The sequence below is a fragment of the Theropithecus gelada genome, chromosome 15 (genome assembly GCF_003255815.1).
Source record: "Theropithecus gelada isolate Dixy chromosome 15, Tgel_1.0, whole genome shotgun sequence".
Taxonomy (NCBI): Eukaryota; Metazoa; Chordata; class Mammalia; order Primates; family Cercopithecidae; genus Theropithecus; species Theropithecus gelada.
Genome location: NC_037683.1, coordinates 47,862,116 through 47,882,055, shown reverse-complemented (window position 1 = coordinate 47,882,055; position 19,940 = coordinate 47,862,116). Strand labels below are relative to the sequence as shown.

Sequence of the window (19,940 nt, the reverse complement as noted above, 5' to 3'; positions counted from 1 at the left end):
CCCGGGCTGGAGTGCAGTGGCCGGATCTCAGCTCACTGCAAGCTCCGCCTCCCGGGTTTACGCCATTCTCCTGCCTCAGCCTCCCGAGTAGCTGGGACTACAGGCGCCTGCCACCTCGCCCGGCTAAGTTTTTGTATTTTTAGTAGAGACGGGGTTTCACTGTGTTAGCCAGTATGGTCTCGATCTCCTGACCTCATGATCCGCCCGTCTCGGCCTCCCAAAGTGCTGGGATTACAGGCTTGAGCCACCGCGCCCGGCCTGCATCTATTTTTAAGCCTGAAGTCAGTTGCTGGCATCAGGAAGGAGAACTGGATATGAAGTGGGTAAGAGCAAGGACAAACTGGAACTCATGAGGAGGACAAAGTTGAATTTGCGTCTGTCTCATTACCTACAACACTGATGATATGGATGGCCTTCAGGACAAGCTGATGCCCTTTGCCGTGGAATTGCACATACACCTGGCCCAGGACCCAGAGAGGCTGAAGGAGATCCAGTGGGAGCTAGAGGAGTTGTAGCCAAATGCTGCCCTATGGCAATAAGGTGAAGTACTAAATCAGCGACATTGTGCATAAGCTGCCACAGTGCTTGGTACCCCACATCAATCTTCAGAGGGTAAAAATGGCTATTCTTTCATTTATGTTTTCCAAATATGCAGATTTCTCTCATGGCCAATTGGGAAACATTTAGCAAAGGGAATTCCTGCAATTATAGTTCCAGCTAGTTGACAGTACAAAACTGTAATATCTTATGCTCTCTTTAGAACAATGGGAGAATCTAGGAACACCTAACTCTGTCCTATTCCAACTTAAATGATAGTTTTCTAATATTTTAGTTCTTCCTTTAAATATTACAAATTAAAAGCCATTATAATTATTTTCTATAATGTTTGCTTAAATTTACCTCATGTTTATCAGTTCCTTACCATTCCTTCTTGCATCTCAGACTTCTGTGATCATTTTCCTTCTCCCCAGAGTATATCCTTTAGAAGTTCCTTTATTGTATATAGACCTTATGGTAGTAAACATTTTCGTTTTTGTTTGCCTGTAAATGTCTTATCTTTCCTTGGTTTTTGAAAAGATGACACTTTGAAAATATCTTTTTCTCTGTCTGCTTTTAAGGTCATCTCTTAAGCTGGTGAACTGCAGTTTCACTGTGAGGTGCCTAACTGTGGAATTTCTTCTATTTTTTTCTCTATGTGTGGATTCACTTATTTTGTTAGTTCTGGAAAATTCTGAGCCTTTTTCTTTTTAGATAATGCCTGTTCTTTATGCTCTTTCCTTCTGAGACTCCCATTAGATGTGTGTGGGATCTTCTCATTCTGTCTTTCATATCGTTTAATGTTTCTTTCATATTTTCATCTCTTTGTCTCTCTGTGCTGCATTCTGGGAAAATTCTTTCAGTCTATTTTTCATTTCACTGGACTTTTCAGCTGTGTTGACTCTGCTCTTTAATCCATCTGCTGAGTTTTTGGTTTAGCAAATACATTTTTCATTTCTAAAAATTCTATTCAGTTCCTTTTTACATTTGTCTACTCATTTTTAAATAATCTCTTATTGCTTGCTTATTTTAATGATTTCATATTTTTAGTTATTTTTATTTTTTAAATAGAGACAAGGTCTCACTATGCTGCCCAGGCTAGTCTTGAACTCTTGGCCTCAAGTGATCTTCCTGTCTCAGCCTTCCAGATTGCTGGGATTACTACAGGTGTGAGCCACTATGCCTGTCCAGATTTCACATTTTTAAAAAAATCCTAATTATTCTGTATTATTATTTTTTGAGACAGAGTCTCGCTCTGTCGCCCAGGCTGGAGTGCAGTGGCACGATCGCGGCTCACTGCAAGCTCTGCCTCCTGGGTTCACGCCATTCTCCTGCCTCAGCCTCCCAAGTAGCTGGGACTACAGGTGTCCGCCACTATGCCCAGCTAATTTTTTGTATTTTTAGTAGAGACAGGGTTTCACTGTGTTAGCCAGGATGCTCTCAATCTCCTGACCTCATGATCCACCCGCCTTGGCCTCCCAAAGTGCTGGGATTACAGGCGTGAGCCACCGCACCTGGCCCAATTATTCTATATTATTTAACTGTTAATTCTAATATCTGAAATTCTTGGGAGTTTAAGTTTATTGTTTGTTGTGTCTGCAGATTCTGTAATATGGTGTTTGTTTTCTTTTATCTCTTATTGTGAGCTCATGTTTAATTGCCCTTTCTTCAAAGGATACCTGGAAACCTACATTGAGGATGTTTTCCGCCATTGAAGATAAATATTCATGGGGTGTGTGTGTGTATGTGTATGCTGGGGGGCAGAGACATGAAACTTTCTGGTTAAGTTTGGAATTTACAGATTTAATTCCTCTATCTTTCAGCTAGTTTAAGGCTTAAATGCCTGTTTGTAGTGCTAATAATGGCATTTGTCCTCAGGACAATCCTGTCTTTTTAACTATACTTACCACTCATCTCCATGACAGTCCAACACAAAATAATTTTTATTCAGAACTTAAGTTGTTTCAAAGCAGGAGGGCCCTTCAGAGTTTCTAGACCACCACACTGCCAAAAGCAGAAGCCTTTCCTTCATTCTTTTTTTTTTTTTAAAGAGACAGGGCCTTGCTCTGTCATCCAGGCTGGAGTAAAGTAGTGTGATCACGGCTCACTGCAGCTTCAACCTCCTGGGCTCAAGCGATTCTCCCATCTCAGCCTCCTGAGTAGCTGGGACTATGGGCACATGCCACTGCACCTGGCTAATCTTTGTATTTTTAGTAGAGACAGGATTTCACCATGTTGCCCAGGCTGGTCTTGAACTCATAGGCTCAAACAATGCACAACCCTCAACCCCCCAAAGTGCTTGGATTACAGGCACAAGCCACCATGCCTGGCTTTTCCTTCATTCTTAATACCACTGCTATCTGACTTTCACTCCTCACCATTCACTGAAGCTGTCTGGCTAAGTTACCAAGAGTCATTACATCCAAGAGATCTCTTTCTCTGTCACTAACGCTTGACACTGATCTTTGGCTAATAATGCTGTATTTATTGGTTTATCTTTGATTTTCTTCCTAGTGTTCTGGCAATAATTCCCTGTCTTCTTTTATGGCTTTTCTTCCTTTACCTACCCTTAAATATTTATATTCTCCAAAGTTATGTCCTTGGCCATTTTCTCTCTCTTCTTTGGCAATTTCATCTCTTCCTATGACTTCACCTACCATTTATATGATGATGACTTCAAGATCTCTATCTATAACCCAGACCTTTCCTTTGCTTCAGATAACTGTATCTAACTACTTGCCGAACATCTTTTCCTGTATATCCTCAAATATTTTTGTCCTAAAATGAACTCCAAATCTCTAATCTGCTATTCCAAACCTCAGTTGATAGCATTAGCATTCCTCCAGTTGCCACAACCAAAAACTCAAGGGTCACCCTAATCTCTCCCCTCACCATCCAGATGGTGACCAAAATCTGTTCATCTACTTTTTAAAATTTCCTCCTATTGAGTATAGAAAAGCAGTCAGGCACTCTCATATTTTGCTTGTGGAAATGTAAATTGTTAGAGCCCTTACTTATTATGGCAATTTGAGGTGTATAGCAAAAGTTTTAAAAATGTGTAATATCCTTTCTCCCAATAATTTCATGTCTAGTAATTTATCCTAAGGGAATAATTGGAAATGTGTACAAAGATACATGTATAAGAATGATTATACTAGCAAAATTTTATAAAGAACCTAAATTTTCAATAAGATTCCTTAAATACACCATTTTGTAATAAATTTTATTTATTTTTATAATAAACAATATTTGCTTCCTGAAAGGGCATATAATAATATATTAACAATGGTTATTTTAGGTAGTAGAATTTTAGACCTTTTTTCTTTGTGCGTCTCTGAGTTATCAGCATTTTCTACATTGTGCATATATTTATTTTGTAGTTAGACAAAATACATTATTTAAAAAAATTGTCGGCCGGGTGCGGTGGCTCAAGCCTGTAATCCCAGCACTTTGGGAGGCCGGGACAGGTGGATCACGAGGTCAGGAGATCGAGACCATCCTGGCTAACACGGTGAAACCCCATCTCTACTAAAAAAATACGAAAAACTAGCCGGGCGAGGTGGCGGGCGCCTATAGTCCCAGCTACTCAGGAGGCTGAGGCAGGAGAATGGCGTGAACCTGGGAGGCGGAGCTTGCAGTGAGCTGAGATCCAGCCACTGCACTCCAGCCTGGGCGACAGAGCCAGACTTGTCTCCAAAAAAAAAAAAAAAAAAAAAAAAATTGTCTCCTATTCAACAAATTCATTTTTTCACTGTGACAATCGCCTTATCTCCTACCTACATCTTCCTTCCTCATCTTTTACCCCTCGCTGGCCTTCCTGCCCTCAACCCCAGCCCCTGCAATTCCCTGACACTGTGGCCAGAGTGGCCTAACTCACAATTGAACCATGACTCTTCCTCCCAGGTTCAAAAACCTGGAGCCTTATGTCCACGCTCCTAAACATCGCCAGAGAGGCCCTTCTTGGTCTGGAGACTCCTCCCTCACCCAAGGACTAAACTCTCCTGCTCTAGCAGTTTCAGTTTCTGGTAGGTCCCTGCCCACAGGCTGCCTTTTCTCATGACTCTCTTCTGCTGGAAGCCTCCTCCTCCTGGATCCCTCAGTAGATCTGCCCTTCAGGTTGGGCAGTGCTCTCCCCTTTCTGGCTCTCCACCTCTGCTGGTGCATGTTCCACATCAGGCAACTCTGCTTTGTTCACTTGTTTGCTGTGGGCTCCTCAAAGGCAAGGTCTGGCCTTTCCCTTTTGTATCCTGAGTTGCCTACAGATGAAGATACTCAGCAAAGTTTTGTTGGATGGTACACACAGATAAATTCTCTTAGGCAGAGTCATGGTTAGACTCACAGATTTCCTCCCACCTGGCCACCAATCTTCAAGCACAGACACAAGGAAACTGTGATACATATACATTAAAGGCATGCGTATAGGACAGTTTCTGGCCTATTCCATAGGCAGCCTCAGGGCCTTTGCACTTTCTGATCACTCGTCTGGAACTTTCAGCTCTTCTATTCTTTCAGTTCTTCATGTGGCTAGTTCTATTTCATCTTTCCAGTCTCAGTTTATTGTCACCTTGAGAGAGGGTTTTCCATGACCTAAGTAGCCCTCCCTTTCCATTTCCACTTCCACTACTCTGTTTATTTCCTTTACAGTATTTTTGAAGAATTTATAAAACTTATGTTTATTTCTTGTTTATTATCTGCCTGTTCCTACCTCCTACCCTAATGTAATTCCATGAAGGCAGGATTTTGTGGTATTTTACATACCATTGTAAATTCTGTGCCTAGGTAAATGAATAAAACACACACACACACAAAGCTACAAATAATTACACACATTGCCAGGCATCCAGACTGGCCATACGCTCTGGCCTGCCCCTCCCCGCCAATCTCCCACTTACCGGAGTCAGAAACTTGTTGGCTTCCCAGGCACATAGAGGTGGGTCCTTATAGACCTCCTTGATGGAGGTGGGAGCCCTGTAGGAGTCACTGTAGGTACTGATAGGGGTCTTGGTCTTACGGGAGAACAGGAACATGGTGTGGTCTTGGAGATGCTGTGATGGGCTCTACCTGTCAAGGGCTCCTGCTGGACATCAGTGACCACCCTTCCCCTAGATAACCCACACCTCCAGCCTGGCAGGTGCCCCTAGCTGCTGTAATCCCCTCCTGCAGAGGATCTCTCAGCTTCCTTCCCCAACAGCCTTCCTGCTCCCACCCCACACTGATGTCCCCTCCAGGATGGGCACTGCCCATTGTGATATCACCTGACTCAGCCCCATCCCCGGGAAGGTGAGGAGGTCTAATTCCCTCCCTGATCCTGACCCCCTCCTGCCTCAAGTCTATCAAAAGAGCCCAATATCTAAGAGTTCAGAGGGCCTCTGGAGATCTTCTAGGTCAGGCTTCTCACTGTTGAAGAGAAACAGAGGTTCGGAGGGGTTGTGACTCACCCAGGGTCATGTAGCAGGTCAGTGGCATGCCTGGGAACCCACGGGTGGAGGTGGAGTAACATGTGTGCCCAGAGGACTGGTTCTCTCTGCTTCCCAGCCCATCTGCCCCTTGCCCACACCCCAGGGAGGGAGCTGAGGCTGGCTTGTTTGATGCTTTTAATATCATTATTTATGTTACACGATACACAACCAAGGATGATGGTCAATACTGCAATGAAAATGTTAAAAAAAATATTATACACGGCTCATGTCTTCCACACACCTTCCTGGAAATAAATTAGTGAGCACGGAGAAACCTGGCTGGGTGGCAGCCACGGCTGAGAGAGGAGGGAGTGTTAAGGCAGTATCTACAAGGGGAAGGGCGGCAGGAGGGCAAGCTAAGGCCTAGATTCTTCCCTCTAACCTCCCAGACAGGGAAGGAGGGAGCCATGCCCCTCCCTAGACACGGAAGCTGCCACTGCCGGCTTCCTGCCTCTCTCTGCCACACATACACTGCCTCAGTTGGAAGCCCTTGCCTGCCAGGGAACTAGTATGTCCTGTGGGAGGGAGATTTTCCCTGGTGTCTCAGGGCCACAGGGATTGAACAATGGGCCCGAGTCACACAGCAAGTCAGCAGCAAAGGCAGCAGTCTAAATGAGCCCCCAAAAAGAGGAGGTACCCATGTTCTAGAATGGTGAATCAAGGAGCCCCGGGGTGGTGGTGGTGGTAGTGGGAGGCCTGGCTCTGGGTTCCAGATGATGGGGGCACAGGGGCTGGGGGGATGTTGATCTGGGTGGGAGAGGTGGGCTCAGATGGGGGCCAGTATGAGCCTTGTGGGTCCTGCAGGTACCTTCTCTGTCCTTGCCTCCCTTTGTTTGGCATTTTCTCATCATCTAACTTGGGTCCCTGGCACTAGAGGAGGTAGGGATGGGTTGGAGGAGTGGGGGGTGGTAAGCTGCACCCCAATATTTTGGAGTTGGCACTTCCTGGGTATGATGCAGGGAGAGGTGCCACCCTTCCTAAGCCAACAGCCTCACTCCCTCCTCTCATTGCTCCCCATTCCAGCTGCCATCTCCCAGGATTGGTGTCCAGAGAGTGGGCTGTGGGTGAATCTACTGCATGCCTGCAGCATGTGAGTGGATCCATGGGAGTGGATCCAGCAGCACATGTGGGGTGTTAGCATGAGATGATCCACCTGGGCCTGTGCTATAAGGTATGTGGGCACAGGCCTGTGCAGTTTTAGGCTATCTGTGCTTTCATTTTTCTTCACATGGTGTCAGGTCTACACTGCCCAGCTCCAGAGGAGGGCTTTCCTTACCTCTTCCCTCTTGATTTTCAGCCTCAGCTTTCCGGAACCCTCCCCCAAACCAGCAATAGCAGAAGCAGCTGTATACACATCTTGACCTACAGACACCCTATACAGCCACACACAATAGATACCCCCCAACACACATACACATTCACAGAAAACACGTAATCCCAAACAGAGCCACGTGTGCTCAGACATACACAGTCCTGATAGGAACTGCCCCTTCCCCTTTCTATAGAGACACACAACTCAGCCCCACCCCAACCTTTAGGTGTACTGAGACACACAGAGATCACCCCCTCCCTACCACAGAAATTCCTATGAAGAAACTCTTTTAGGTATAAAAGGATCTTAAACATAATTTCAGCTGCTGTTCATTTTCTAGTTGAGGAAACTGAAGACCAGAGAAAGCAAGTGGCTTGTTGAAGATCACAGGGAGGGGCCAGAGCTACAACCAAAACCCAGGCTTCTGACTCCTGGTCTAAGGCTGTCAGCCCATTGCACTGCTGAGCCGCCTTCTGCACTGTAAACAGACCACACAGGCACTTGCCCACCAGGGACACCCACATCTATGACAGGAATAGACTGAGGAGAGAGGTCCAACAGAGACACACACACCCACCCCCTGACAGCCTCAGAGATATACACACATTCTGCTAAGCACTCCCTACCACATCCAAACAACCACATCCATAGAGCCACTCAGCCCACTGGATTCTCCAAAGCTTGCTCCTGGATTCTTCCTGGGAAGCAGCCTCCCGGGTCTTGGGCTGGGATGAGGGGAATGGGCCATTGGAGGCCAGCCTTACTCCCTGCTTCCAGCCTGGGATTGAGATCAATGAGCAGAAGGATAGGTGAGGGTGGGGGTGGGGTGGGCTGGTGGCAGAGAGATAGATGCATTGGTGAGGGGCCAATGAGGACAGATCACACCACCCAAACCTCAGCCTGTCTCTAAGGCCCACCTTACCCTGCCCCACTCCCAGGGAGCAAGGAAGCGGGTGAATGGGGCAAGAGGAGGAAGAAGGCAGTGATCAGATGGGTGAGGGGCACTACCCGGTTGGGCAGCTTTGCCAGGCTTCCCATCTGAGGAGGGGGAAATGCAAATAGAAACATGGGCTGGTAGGGGGCATGTGAAAGGGGCTCCGAGGTGCTGAGACCCATCCCCACTGCCCTGGGCCTTTCTCCCTCTGAGCCCCTTTCCTGGTTAGGCTGAGGCCGGGGCTGGGGGGTTCATGGCTTCGCTGGGGTGGGGCCAAGCCCCTGGCTTTGTGATCCCCCCACTCATTAATGTTGACCTCCCTCCCATCCAGTCTTCTCTCTTGGCCACCGGACTGCAGCCCTGGGAAGTGGGGCAAGGTGCTGGGTGAGGTTCCCCCAGGTAACTGAACAAACGGCCCCCACCCCTCCTCAGCTCCCGGGTGGAGAGAGACCCGGTTTTGGTTTCTCCGGCTCCATGAACACACAGAGGTACACGTCCTACCATAGGAGGAAGCAATGACTGTTATACAAGGTTGGCGGCTGTAGGGGCGTGGGGCCGGGGCAGGCAGACGAGCTGGGGAGGGGTTGGCCTCTGCCCGTCATACCCAGCCCTTGGCGGCCCCGCCCTGGCGGCCGCAGCAGCCCCACCTGCTACTGAATGTGGCAGGCGGTGGAGGACGTGGCCTGGCAGCACATGCAGGTGGGGTTCACGGACTTGGGGGGGATGAGGTCTAGGTCCTCGTCGTCGGGGATCTCATCTAACCGATAGCCATCCTTCAGCAGCTGGATGTTCAAATCTTGGTTGATCTGCTGTAGGCAAAGGGGAGGGAGGTCAGGCCCGAGCGGCAGGGAGGCACCACCCACGGCTCTGCGGCCACTCCAGGCCGTCTGTGCCCTGGTCCAGCCGGTGCCTTGGATATCAGCCCCGCTCTGTCCCGCGTCTGTCCATACCCCAGGCCCCGCTCCTGCCTAGGCGCCCTCCTCCACCTCTGGCCTCTCTTTCTAGTCATCCCTCCCCATTCTAAGGTCAACTTCACACCTCTGGTCCTGTCCCTATCTCAGGCCGGCTACTAGAGGATATCACCTGTATTTTACACCTGTTCTATTTAAATGGCCTGCTGCAATCTAAAGCCCCACTCCTAACCCTAGGCTCCCTGCACTTGAGGCCAGTAACCACTTTTCCATCCTATCCCAGGCCCACCCTGTGCAGGGCACCGCCCAGCCCTGCCCAGCCCTCTTTTTCATTGTACTTGGGCGTTGGCCCCAGCCCTCCCCCTGATGGCGATGATCCTGCCCAGTGGTGTCTAGGGCGAGAAGGGGTAGGGGCTCACCTCAGCAGAGGAGTAGCCGGAGGAGGAGTATCTAGACATATCAAAGTCATCATCGCTGGCCATGGAGGAAAGAGAGGGAAAGTGATACCAAGAAATTAAATAGAAAACTCTCCACAATCCCACCTCCCATTAGTCAGCATCCCACACCTCCCTCATAGTTCCAAATAGCAAAATCTCAATACAAACTGTGCTTGCTGTGCAAATGCAGGAATTTAAAGACAAGTTCCCTAGCCCCACCCTTAAAATCAATTGCTATCCTTAACCTCCTTCTAAATATAGCAGTTACTCCTTTCACCCCCTTCCTTCTCATCTTTTGTTTTTCTAGACTCAAATCACCCTGACTTGTAGGGTGTTCCCAAAGTCCAAGTGTAGCCAGGTGTTTTCCAGGGAGTAGGGCTCCTCCCTGAGGGGATGGGCATTAAGCATCATATTCTGCTGTCCAGAGACAACATCACAGGCCAGTTAGGGACAACCGTTGGATCAGTTGTCCCAGGATGACAGCAGACAGCGCAGGCCCCCCTTTCCTCTCTCTGCCACCTCTCTTCAACCCCTAGTCCCTGGTGTAAAAAAATTCCCATCCCTGGAGAATTCACCCTTGGAGAGATTCTGGCTGAAGAATACCCCAATTCTGACATTAGAGCAGGTATGGCTTGTATAGCCCACCTGTGCTACACAGGTTCCTTTGGGCTGCCCAGCTGCCCCCAAACCCCCATACACACCTGTCCGTGTCAAGGGCTACCAGTGGCTTCTCATCAGGGCTCTGGTCAAGCGAGGAATAGCCTTTATTGGGGACAACCAGCCTGGGTGAAGAATTTTGGGAGTTAGAGTGGCAAGTGGAGCATAGAAACCTGGCAAGGGACTGGGTTAGGTCCCACCCCACCACTTCCTTCCTTCCCTCCCTCCCCACCTTGGATCCTGTTAAGGCTGTCTCCTCTCAGAGAGGAGCTGGGCCTGAGGAGCAGGGGAAAAGAGGGAGGCTCAGGACCAGCAGAAATAGATCCTGGCTGGCAGGGTCCAGGTTGGATAGGGAGGGCCTCTACCTTGTTCGGGCCATGACATTGTTCTTCTTGGGTTGCTGGTTGACAGGGCTACCCATGCTGCCATTCTTCAGGGAGCCCTTCCGGGCCAGTTCCCGCTGCTTCTCTGCAGGAGAACATGGGAAGGAAGCTGTGTCCTGCCCCTGAGGCCACCCTGCCTTACTACTCAGGGCAGCCTGGGCTGGGCCTCCACTGTGAAACCACTTGCTCTTAGAAGGACTGAGGCAGGGATCCCAACTCCAGGCCCCTGCTGCTTTGTGGAGCTAGTACCTGGCCCTGCACAACCTGAGGCAAAAAAAGTAGGGGGCAAAAAGAGGAGGCTGTCCCCTGTTTTCCAGGAACTACAACTCCCATGTTAGGGTAGTTAGTGTGTACTTGATGCCAGGGAAAGGCTGGAGGGGGAGAGACAATCACAGAAGGCTGGCACAGTCAGAGAGGGCTTCCTTTAGGTGACACCATGACTTGGAGAGAGGTGGGCATTCTAGGAAGGAGGGACAATGCATGCAAAAATGCATTTAAAAGTGAGCATAAGTGTGGCTCTGGATAGAGGGGTGAAGAGAGAGGTCAGGTTAGAGAAGTAAAATTCATTTATTCAGCCACTTATTCATTCAACAAATATCCACATCACTAATTATATGTCAGATCCTGTGCTAAGGGGCTGAAGACTCTCTCTGGTTACAAACTCAGAACATGAAGGACTTGAATGCCAGACAGAGGAGTTTGGGATTAACACAGAAGGAAAAAGAAGCCACTGAAGATTGTGATGTGGGAGGGGCAGGATGGGGCTGCAAGGTAAGGGGCAGGAGGCTGGGGGAGCCCATTTGGCTACGCTGCCTGAGTGGTGCTCCTGACTCCTTTGCCAAGGTCTGAGTTCTCCAAGGTTCCAAAACCTACCAGGTTCATGGAGCTGGCCATCAGGTGACCCACTCCACTGCCTGGTATGAGACAACTGTTCCCAGAAGTAGCTGCCTGGGTCTTGGAGGAGTCCCATCTGCCCTTCCCTACTCATCTCAATGAAAGCCCAGATCTAGGAAAAGGAACTGTTAGGTAGAGAGGGACACTAGGGAAAATGACTCATAAAATAACCACATGCTCCAGAGGGTAAGGATGGGGAGGACCTTTACAGCTACTGTGACTCACTTTGAAATTTCCCCTGACCTCATGTCTCTGAATCTCTGTCTCCTACTCTTTGACCCTCTTTCTTTGCCACTGCTCATCTGATTCCAGTTTTTTCCCAGCTTCTTTCCAGCAGGTGGCAGCTGCCATTACCACTCTAGGCCTCTAGGGGGTGCAATTTGCCTTAAAGTTTCTGGCGGAACTTGGTGCAACTGGGACAATGCTGTGAATTTTCATGAGGAGCTTTGATGGTAATGTAATGGGGAGGAAAAAAGATGTGATTTTAAAACATGATGAAATTGTCTGAAATAGTGGGAAAAAAGCAAACAATAAACTAGCAAAACCAAACTACAGACTACTATACAACCATTTAAAAGAATGAAGTCATTATATGCTGACATTAGAAGGAGCTCCAAGATTTAGGTGGTGGGAGAGGGAAGGCCAAGTTTCAGAAAATGTGCACAATATGACACCACTTATATTAAAATACAAAGTAAAACTACAAAAACTAAAAAGGCTTGGAATGGTTACCTCTTAGGAGGAGAATGTGATGGGGGAGAGTAAAGAAGTTATGCTTGTTAAAATACTTGTATTGTTACATTAAACAATAATAGGCTGGGCATAGTGGCTCATGCCTGTAATCTCAGCACTTTGAGAGGCCGAGGTGGGCGGATCACTTGAAGCCAGGAGTTCCAGACCAGCCTGGCCAATATGGTGAAAGCGTATCTTTACTAAACATATAAAAATTAGCTGGGCGTGGTGGTGTGCGCCTATAATCCAAGCTACTTGGGAGGCTGAGGTAGGAGAATCACTTGAATCGGGGAAGCAGAGGTTGCAGTGAGCCAGGATCACGCCACTGCAGTCCAGCCTGGACAACAGAGAAAGACTCTGTCTCAAAAAAAAAAAAAAAGAGAAAAAAAAAAAAAAAGACCAACCCCGTCCCCCCAGTGAATAAAATTGGCTGCAGTTTTAATCTGATGTCCTAGGAATAGAAACAAATTCCAAGGAGAGAACTATTCTCGTTTAGAAAAACAGCTCGAGGGGCTCCCTGGATGTGGTCTGGAAGGAGAGAAGCAAGCAAGTTAAGAAAAAAAAAAAATAGCAGTTGAATAATAAAAGTACAGGCCTCTGTGGAAAGGAGGGAGAAAGTTGTAGGGAAAGGACCCTTAGAACTAAGGAGGCATCAGTAATTGTTGGGCAGCTGGAGCCCGAGGAGGAGGATGGACAGGACGGTGGCCTGGATGGCAGAGGAGCTTGGAAGGATAATAATGACCTATATTTAATTGTAAACTCTTTCCTGTATGTCCTGTTTTGTAATTTCTCTTCAAGAAACCAAAGTTTTCATAAAAGTGTGTTATATACAGCAGCCGTGAGACAGTGAAACTTTGGTCCCTGAAGGGAGAGGGGCAGCACATGGGGTGAAGGGAGGGCAATGGTGGCAGGAGCTGTGGACAGTGGCCAGGAGCGAGGGGACTTCACAGGATCAGGCTGCACAGTAAACTGACTTTGGAGTGGACATGAGACAAAGCCACAAGGGAAATGTGACCCGGAAAGAAAGGGAGATATTTGGGTTTTCTAAGAAACTAAGGGAAAAATCCCCCAAATAGGTGCCAACTGGGCCCAGAGATCTCTAGATGGGCTGAGGTTGTAATTGGGAGAAGGGCTCGGCTTCTAGGGTTGGAACTCTCATTCCTTTCTATCCCTTAGACATAACAAGTAACACCCCACTTCTAAGGCAGCTTCCTCTCAGCCTGATCCAGTGTTTGATGGGACTTCCAAGTCCTCTCTCTAGGGTTCCATGAAAACCCTGCAGCTATCCCCCAGAATACCTGGAATGTCCTTGGCTTCAGAGATGCCTCTTAGAGTTTCAGGCTCCTGCAGAGAACTGTAATTGCCCTCTTTGCCTGCAGGAGACAAGGTGCCTGGCAGTGCCAATGACTTGAAGGCTTGAGTCTTGGAATCATCTAGGCTGAGCTGGTTTATTTGTGGCACCTCATTGTAGACCCAGCCCAGAGCATCTTGCCTACTCCCCACATCTCCCTCACCCCCCAGACACACTCACCCAGCTTCACTTGGAGCGGGGATGGTTTGTAATTCATGGCTACTGACTCACCCTCCCGGGCGTCACAGTCTCCGTCTGAGATGGAGGCGGCGGTTGGGTCCTGTGGGAAGAAAGACAGAGTTGTTAGGGAGTGAAGACAGGGGGCTGCTCTCAGCCCTGAAACTAGCCTTCCTACCTGCCCTCTGGGCTTCTGTGAGCATTCACCACTCACAGCAGGCAGGGCATTCAGGGAGAGAGGGGCAGACCCATCTACTGTGGGACAAAAACACTGGGCTAGGTAGAAGAACCAAGGATCTGGGTTCCACGTACACCCAACTTGGTGTCTGTCCTCAAAGTCCTGTGTGGTCTAGCCTCCTCCAGAAAGCCCATCACGATTTCTTTAAACTCACAGGACTTCCTTCTCCTAATTCCCATACTAGTAGCCCTTCCCTTCAGGCCTTTCCTGTGTACTTGCTTGGCAAGGTCTTCCTAGGTTCTTGTGAGTTTAAGTCTGGGTTAAGGGGAGAGTAGGTGCTGTCTGAGATGGGTCATCTCCCTCTGTTTCCCAGTGCTGGACAGGTCCCTTCAGAGGATCCAGAGAACTGACTGGCCAAGCCACACCAGCCTTCAAGGCTACCGCCACTGGACAAAAAATAGTTCTAATGAGGACTTCTCCAGTTCACAAACGACGCCTAAAGAGTATCTCCTGGGAGAACCTGAAAAGTTGGCTAGGTATGGTAGATGAGAAGACAAATAATGACAAACCAGCAGGTGGCCAGTTAGTCTTTTGCTGCCCAGAGGGCAAAACACTTGATTCTACAGATGGCCAGGAAGATAGGAAAGCACAAATTCTGTGTATTGTCCTGTGTCTGGAACCTTTGACATCCTCTTCACTGCCCTCTTCACTAATCTCTAATTGGGCTGGGAACTGTGCTGTCCAGAGTCTTTTTTTTTTTTTTGAGACGGAGTCTTGCTGTGTCGCCCAGGCTGGAGTGCAGTGGTGCAATCTTGGCTCACTATAACCTCCGCCTCCCAGCTTCAAGCGATTCTCCTGCCTCAGCCTCCTGAGCAGTTGGGACTACAGGTGCATGCCACCATGCCCAGCTAATTTTTGTATTTTTAGTAGAGATGGGGTTTCACCATATTGGCCAGGCTGGTCTCGAACTCCTGACCTCATGATCTGCCTGCCTCAGCCTCCCAAAGTGCTAGGATTACAGGCATGAGCCACCATGCCCAGCTAAGAGTCCTTATCTAGCCTTGCCATCCCCTCCCAAACACCCTCCTCTGCTGCAAGATCCAGGGCCCTGGCCCAGCCTGCCTCAGTCAGTTGGAAGTGGCTGAAGTCATCCACATTCTCCCTGAGACTCTGAGGACCAGCCACTGACGGGGGTGCTGCCATCCTAGTTGTCTTTGCATTTTAACCAGGGCCTGTAGAGTGCTAAGCCTAAGGTGTGAGGAGTGCAGAGGGGATCCAAGGCTGCTGCCTGTTCTGCCTCTGCGGATGCAGGGAGTAGACAGATGGGCATGTAGAATGCTGCCACGGTGTCAGGCCCAGTGATCTGAGTGGCTGCTGGTGACCCAGCAAGGGAAAGATATATAACCATTATGGTGGCTTCTGTTCCCTTTAAAATGAGGCAGTGGGAATGAAAACATGCTTGTCACTAAGGGGAAAAGGAAAAGTCTAGCAGGTTTGAGAGGGAAATCCTGGCCTTGTCTGTGTTCCTTCAGGCCATCCAGAGCACAAGACTCTGGGTGGGCTGTGTTGCCACAGGGGTTTGCAAGTTCCTGAGGGCAAAACCTGTGCCTCCCTCCCCTGCTTTGATCCCTAGCCCTTAGCCTTGACTGAGTAGAAGAAGGGCAGAAGGCTTTGCTCAGAAAGACTGGGTGCCGCAGTGCCTGCATCTTGGGCAACTTCCCATGCTGCAAGTCCTTCATCCTCCCTGGCTCAGCAACCTCCTTGAGAGACTCATAGACAACACCTGTCCTGCACAGCCTTGGAGAAGCAAACCTCTACTGGCCCTGATGTGCCTCTCTGCAGCCAAAACAGCCTCTCAGCTGCTACCTGCAGGGGAGGTGGAGATGGAACAGCTGGGCTCTGGATTTCCTGTGGGCCACAGAAAGTGCTCACTGCAAAGCAGCCAGAGGGAAGGCTTTTTAAAGGGCAAATCCCATAAACATGCTGATAGGACCCTACCAGGGCAGCACTGGCACATTTCCAAGTCCCAAGTCACATTCCTTCACTTTTTTGGTAGCATTCGTCACATGTCACATATACCACATCCATTTGGAAAAGGCTTCCTCCCTTGGCTCATCTCTCGCCTCTCTATCATTTCTCTGTCCTCCCACAACCCTTTGCCTCCTCTATAGGGTTCTGCCCTTGGCCCTCCTCTCGCTCCTTGGGGAGCCCTGATGTCTCCTATAGTTCTGATTGGCATTTTTATACTGAAGACTTCTAAATCTGTGGCATTTCAATCCTGCTTCTCCTCCTTAACCTTCCACCCCATCTATCACATGAGAGTGTTGGGCCTCACCATCCTTTCCCTGGGACTGATTTTTAAAAACACAAGCCCTTAGACGTTTGGGGCTAACTTTTTACTCGTCAGTGCAGATGAGTTAATCAAAGTTTCTTCTCTCAGTCTGGAGGTACTGGGTGTAAATGGTAACATGGGAGGTAGATTGCACAGAAAGGACAGGGCTAGGAAGCTGTTGAGCAACTCTGGTCACAGGGACCCACATGTGGTCCTTGAGGCCTACAGGGCAGTTCCCGGTGGTATTTGATCCTGAGTGAAACTGCCAGCTCCTCTGGACCACAACTCAGGAGGGGCCTGACCAGGTGGCAGAGCCCTAGGCTGAGAGGTCCCATGCAAAGCCCACCATTCAGCATCTCCTCCATCACTATCCATGACAGAAGGCCACCTTCGTGGCAAGCACAAAGATCGCTGGCACTGTGCCTGCAAACATAAGCCTTTACTGTGAGCTTCCTCTATGTCTTCCCTTAGAAATGCAGCCAATGCACCACAACCGTCTCATGGCAATGTAATCAGGGAGATTAAATGTAAAATATTCATGAATATAAGTATCAGAAAAGACTCCAGGCAGAAGGAAGTGCCTGGCTCCAAGAAATCAGGGAGAATTTAAAGTGCCCCCCAAGGACATCTGAAGGCGTGAGCTAGATCCGGGAACTAGAGATTAACAAGATTATTAATAAACACTCAGCAGAGACAGACATTGAAATGCATCTCTAACAGCAAACCCTGTTTCTGCAACCCTTCAAATAAATTCTCCAAAGACTACAGAAATGATTAATAGCCCAGCCTCACTGTTTCTGGGACAGGATATATAGGCTAACGGCTAGTGCAAAGCCAATATAGCTAGAGGAAGGCAAAAGCATCAGAAGAATCCTTAGAATTATAATAGTTTGGTCCACTGATTTTCATTAAACTGTGTTCCCTGAGTGATTGTGAGGGGGAAGCTATAGAATGGGGGTCTGGCTTCCCTTTAATAAGAGTAGATTCACCTTTATTTCATTTATATATCAGCCTGTTGCAACATTTTGGTTGGAGAAAAGGTTCTATTTTTTTTAAAAGGTTAAAATCTTTTGATTTTAAATCTTTAAAAATGTTTTATTATGGAAATTATAACAAGTAGAGAAAATAATATAGTGAAATCATGGATACCTATCAACAGCTTCAACAAATACCAACTTATCACCCATTCTTTTTAAAAATGAGGAAACCTGGGCCGAGAGTAGAAGTGTCTTACCCAAGGTCAGTGATGGAGTCAATAACCTTTCAAAGCATGCAGGGAGGGACATAGGGAAGAGAACATGACTTGGGCTTGGAGCTAAAGACAGGCCCTCTGGGAGGCTGCTCCATTTTTGCAGGCCCAAGCATCAGTCTGCATATTAACCTCTTCCTTTGTCCCCCTGCCCCAGGGCTGTACCAACTTGTGAACTATCTTTAGCTGGCTGGCTTTAGCTGTTGGAGCTGTGGGTAGTGCAGCCAATACAATGGTAGGCTGGGACCCAAGAGATCCCAAATAAGCAGGATAAAATTGGGTAGGTAAAAAGGGAAACAAAGGAAAAAAACCAAAGTGTAGAACCTTCAAGGCTAATACCTGGAGTCTTAAGAAGGAGGATCTGGAGAAGCAGATGGAAGAGTCTGCTTTCCCGAATGACCCGCAGACCTTTACGGGCTACTCTGGTAGGACTCTGGGTGGCAAAAAAGAAGACTTGTAGAGGATCTTGTAGTTCCTAACGTATGTATTCAGATCCATGAGCTTATCTGATTCTCCTCAGTACCCAGTAGACATGTGATTGCCTCCCCAACATTCAAATTATACTCCTCCACTGGGCAACAGACATATGGCTTGGATGGTCTGACCTCACTCTCAGTGCTAAGGGGATGCTCTGACTAAAGGAAGACAACCTACACAATCCCATTCTCCTTGCCACACAAACTGAAAGGAAGATTGTAATGGTTAAAAGCACAGACTCTGTAGCCAGAGTGCCTAGGTTCAAATTCCAGCTCCTCCAGTTAGTAGCTGTAAGATCTGGGTTTCAGCTTCCTCATCTGTAAATGGGACCAACACTAATACCTAGGTCAAGGGTTCTTGTGAGGATAAAAGGAGTTAATATGTATTAAGCAGTTAGAATAGTCCTTAGCATAGTATACCTTGAGTACTATATCCATGTTAACTATAAAGATATCGCTATTATAGGTTCAGTGAGGAATACACTATCATGGTCAGTGTGCCCTGGGAGCGGCTGGCCTGCAGCTGCAGCCCTGACACCACATAGGTTGGAACCTGGCTTATATATGGAGGTATCTGTAGAAAAGGTGTGCCCTCCTTAGGGTGATGAAAGGCCTGGCCACAGGGCACCCTGTTTCCTCTCTTCCCTCACTCCAGCATGATACAATTCTTTCATTTATTTAATGATGGTAGGGCTCACAAAGACAAATAGAAAAGAGTCACAGCTGGGCATGCTGGCATGCACCTGTAGTCCTGGCTACATGAGGCTCAGGCAGGAGGATCATTTAAACCCAGGAGTTCAAGTCCAGTCTGGGCAACATATTGACATATTGAGACCCTGTCTTTAAAAATAAAAATAAAAAATAGGCCGGGCGCGGTGGCTCAAGCCTGTAATCCCAGCACTTTGGGAGGCCGAGGCGGGTGGATCACGAGGTCAGGAGATCGAGACCATCCTGGCTAACATGGTGAAACCCCGTTTCTACTAAAAATACAAAAAACTAGCCGGGCGTGGTGGCGGGCGCCTGTAGTCCCAGCTACTCCGGAGGCTGAGGCAGGAGAATGGCGTGAACCTGGGAGGCGGAGCTTGCAGTGAGCCGAGATTGCGCCACTGCACTCCAGCCTGGGTGACACAGCGCCAGACTCCGTCTCAAAAAATATATAAATAAATAAATAAAAATAAAAATAAAAAATAAAGAAAACAGTTCATCTTTAAGAAGCTCCCAATAATTACTAATAAACATAACCAAGAGCCATATAAAAGTAGAGGGAATGGGACAAAGGGAGGGTGGTCAAAGGAGACACTTGAAAAGATCTTAAAACATTAGGTCACCAGTTAGTTTAAGAGCGAGGAGTAAGGACATTCAGGGAACATGTGAAAAGTCTCAGAAGCACAAAACTAGCATAGTACATTCGAGGAATGGTCGGCATTTTGCTATAGTTGAAGCTTAGAAGGTATGGTGAAAAGTTGCAGGAAATCAAGTTGGTGGAGTCAGGAGGGAACTCAGATCATGCTGGAATGTGGGCTTTGATTTTTTTCTTTACTCAGAAGACGATGGGGAGCCAATGAAGCCTTAAGAAGGGAGTAACATGTTCAGATTCGAGATGGAAAAGGACCCTCCGACAGCCATGTGCAAGACGAGTGGGAAGGGAGTGAGACTGGAGGTAAGGATAATTAGGAAACTACCGCAACAATGCTAGCAAGAGATAACAGGGGCCTGAACCAAGCAGCAGCAGAAGATAAAAGGACAGAAAGGAAGATGTCAAAAAAGAGTAGAATTGGCAGGCTTCTGATATAAAATGTAAAACAAAGGGTCTGGACATTCCTAGTTTTCTGTCTGGAGTTAATTGGGAAGAGTACTAATTTTTTTTTTTTTTTTTTTGAGACAGAGTCTCACTCAGTCGCCCAGGCTGGAGTGTAGTGGC

At 48.0% G+C, this 19,940-nt stretch overlaps 2 protein-coding genes across 8 annotated transcripts in view; both read right to left on the bottom strand.

Moving 5' to 3' along the window:
- The window catches only part of C15H9orf24 (chromosome 15 C9orf24 homolog), an 18,863-nt gene extending 13,081 nt beyond the window's left edge, over positions 1 to 5,782 (bottom strand). The window contains exon 1 of one of the 2 annotated variants that reach the window (XM_025359344.1): positions 5,430 to 5,782. In XM_025359344.1, coding sequence (XP_025215129.1) covers positions 5,430 to 5,564 — 135 coding nt within the window. In that variant the 5' untranslated portion in view covers positions 5,565 to 5,782. The remainder of the gene's footprint in view (positions 1 to 5,429) is intronic. The other variant, XM_025359343.1, reaches the window with a different exon arrangement.
- Positions 5,783 to 6,114: 332 nt separating this feature from the next.
- FAM219A (family with sequence similarity 219 member A) overlaps positions 6,115 to 19,940 on the bottom strand; it is a 59,027-nt gene continuing 45,201 nt past the window's right edge. For 2 of the 6 annotated variants that reach the window (XM_025359347.1, XM_025359348.1), the window contains exons 2-6: positions 13,788 to 13,887; positions 10,613 to 10,715; positions 10,292 to 10,372; positions 9,573 to 9,627; positions 6,115 to 9,048 (exon numbers count right to left, since the gene is read on the bottom strand). In XM_025359347.1, the coding sequence (XP_025215132.1) occupies positions 8,893 to 9,048; positions 9,573 to 9,627; positions 10,292 to 10,372; positions 10,613 to 10,715; positions 13,788 to 13,887 (495 nt within the window). In that variant the 3' untranslated portion in view covers positions 6,115 to 8,892. Of the gene's footprint in view, positions 9,052 to 9,572; positions 9,628 to 10,291; positions 10,373 to 10,612; positions 10,716 to 13,787; positions 13,888 to 19,940 lie in introns of all 6 variants that reach the window. The other 4 variants (XM_025359350.1, XM_025359351.1, XM_025359346.1 and 1 more) reach the window with 3 other exon arrangements.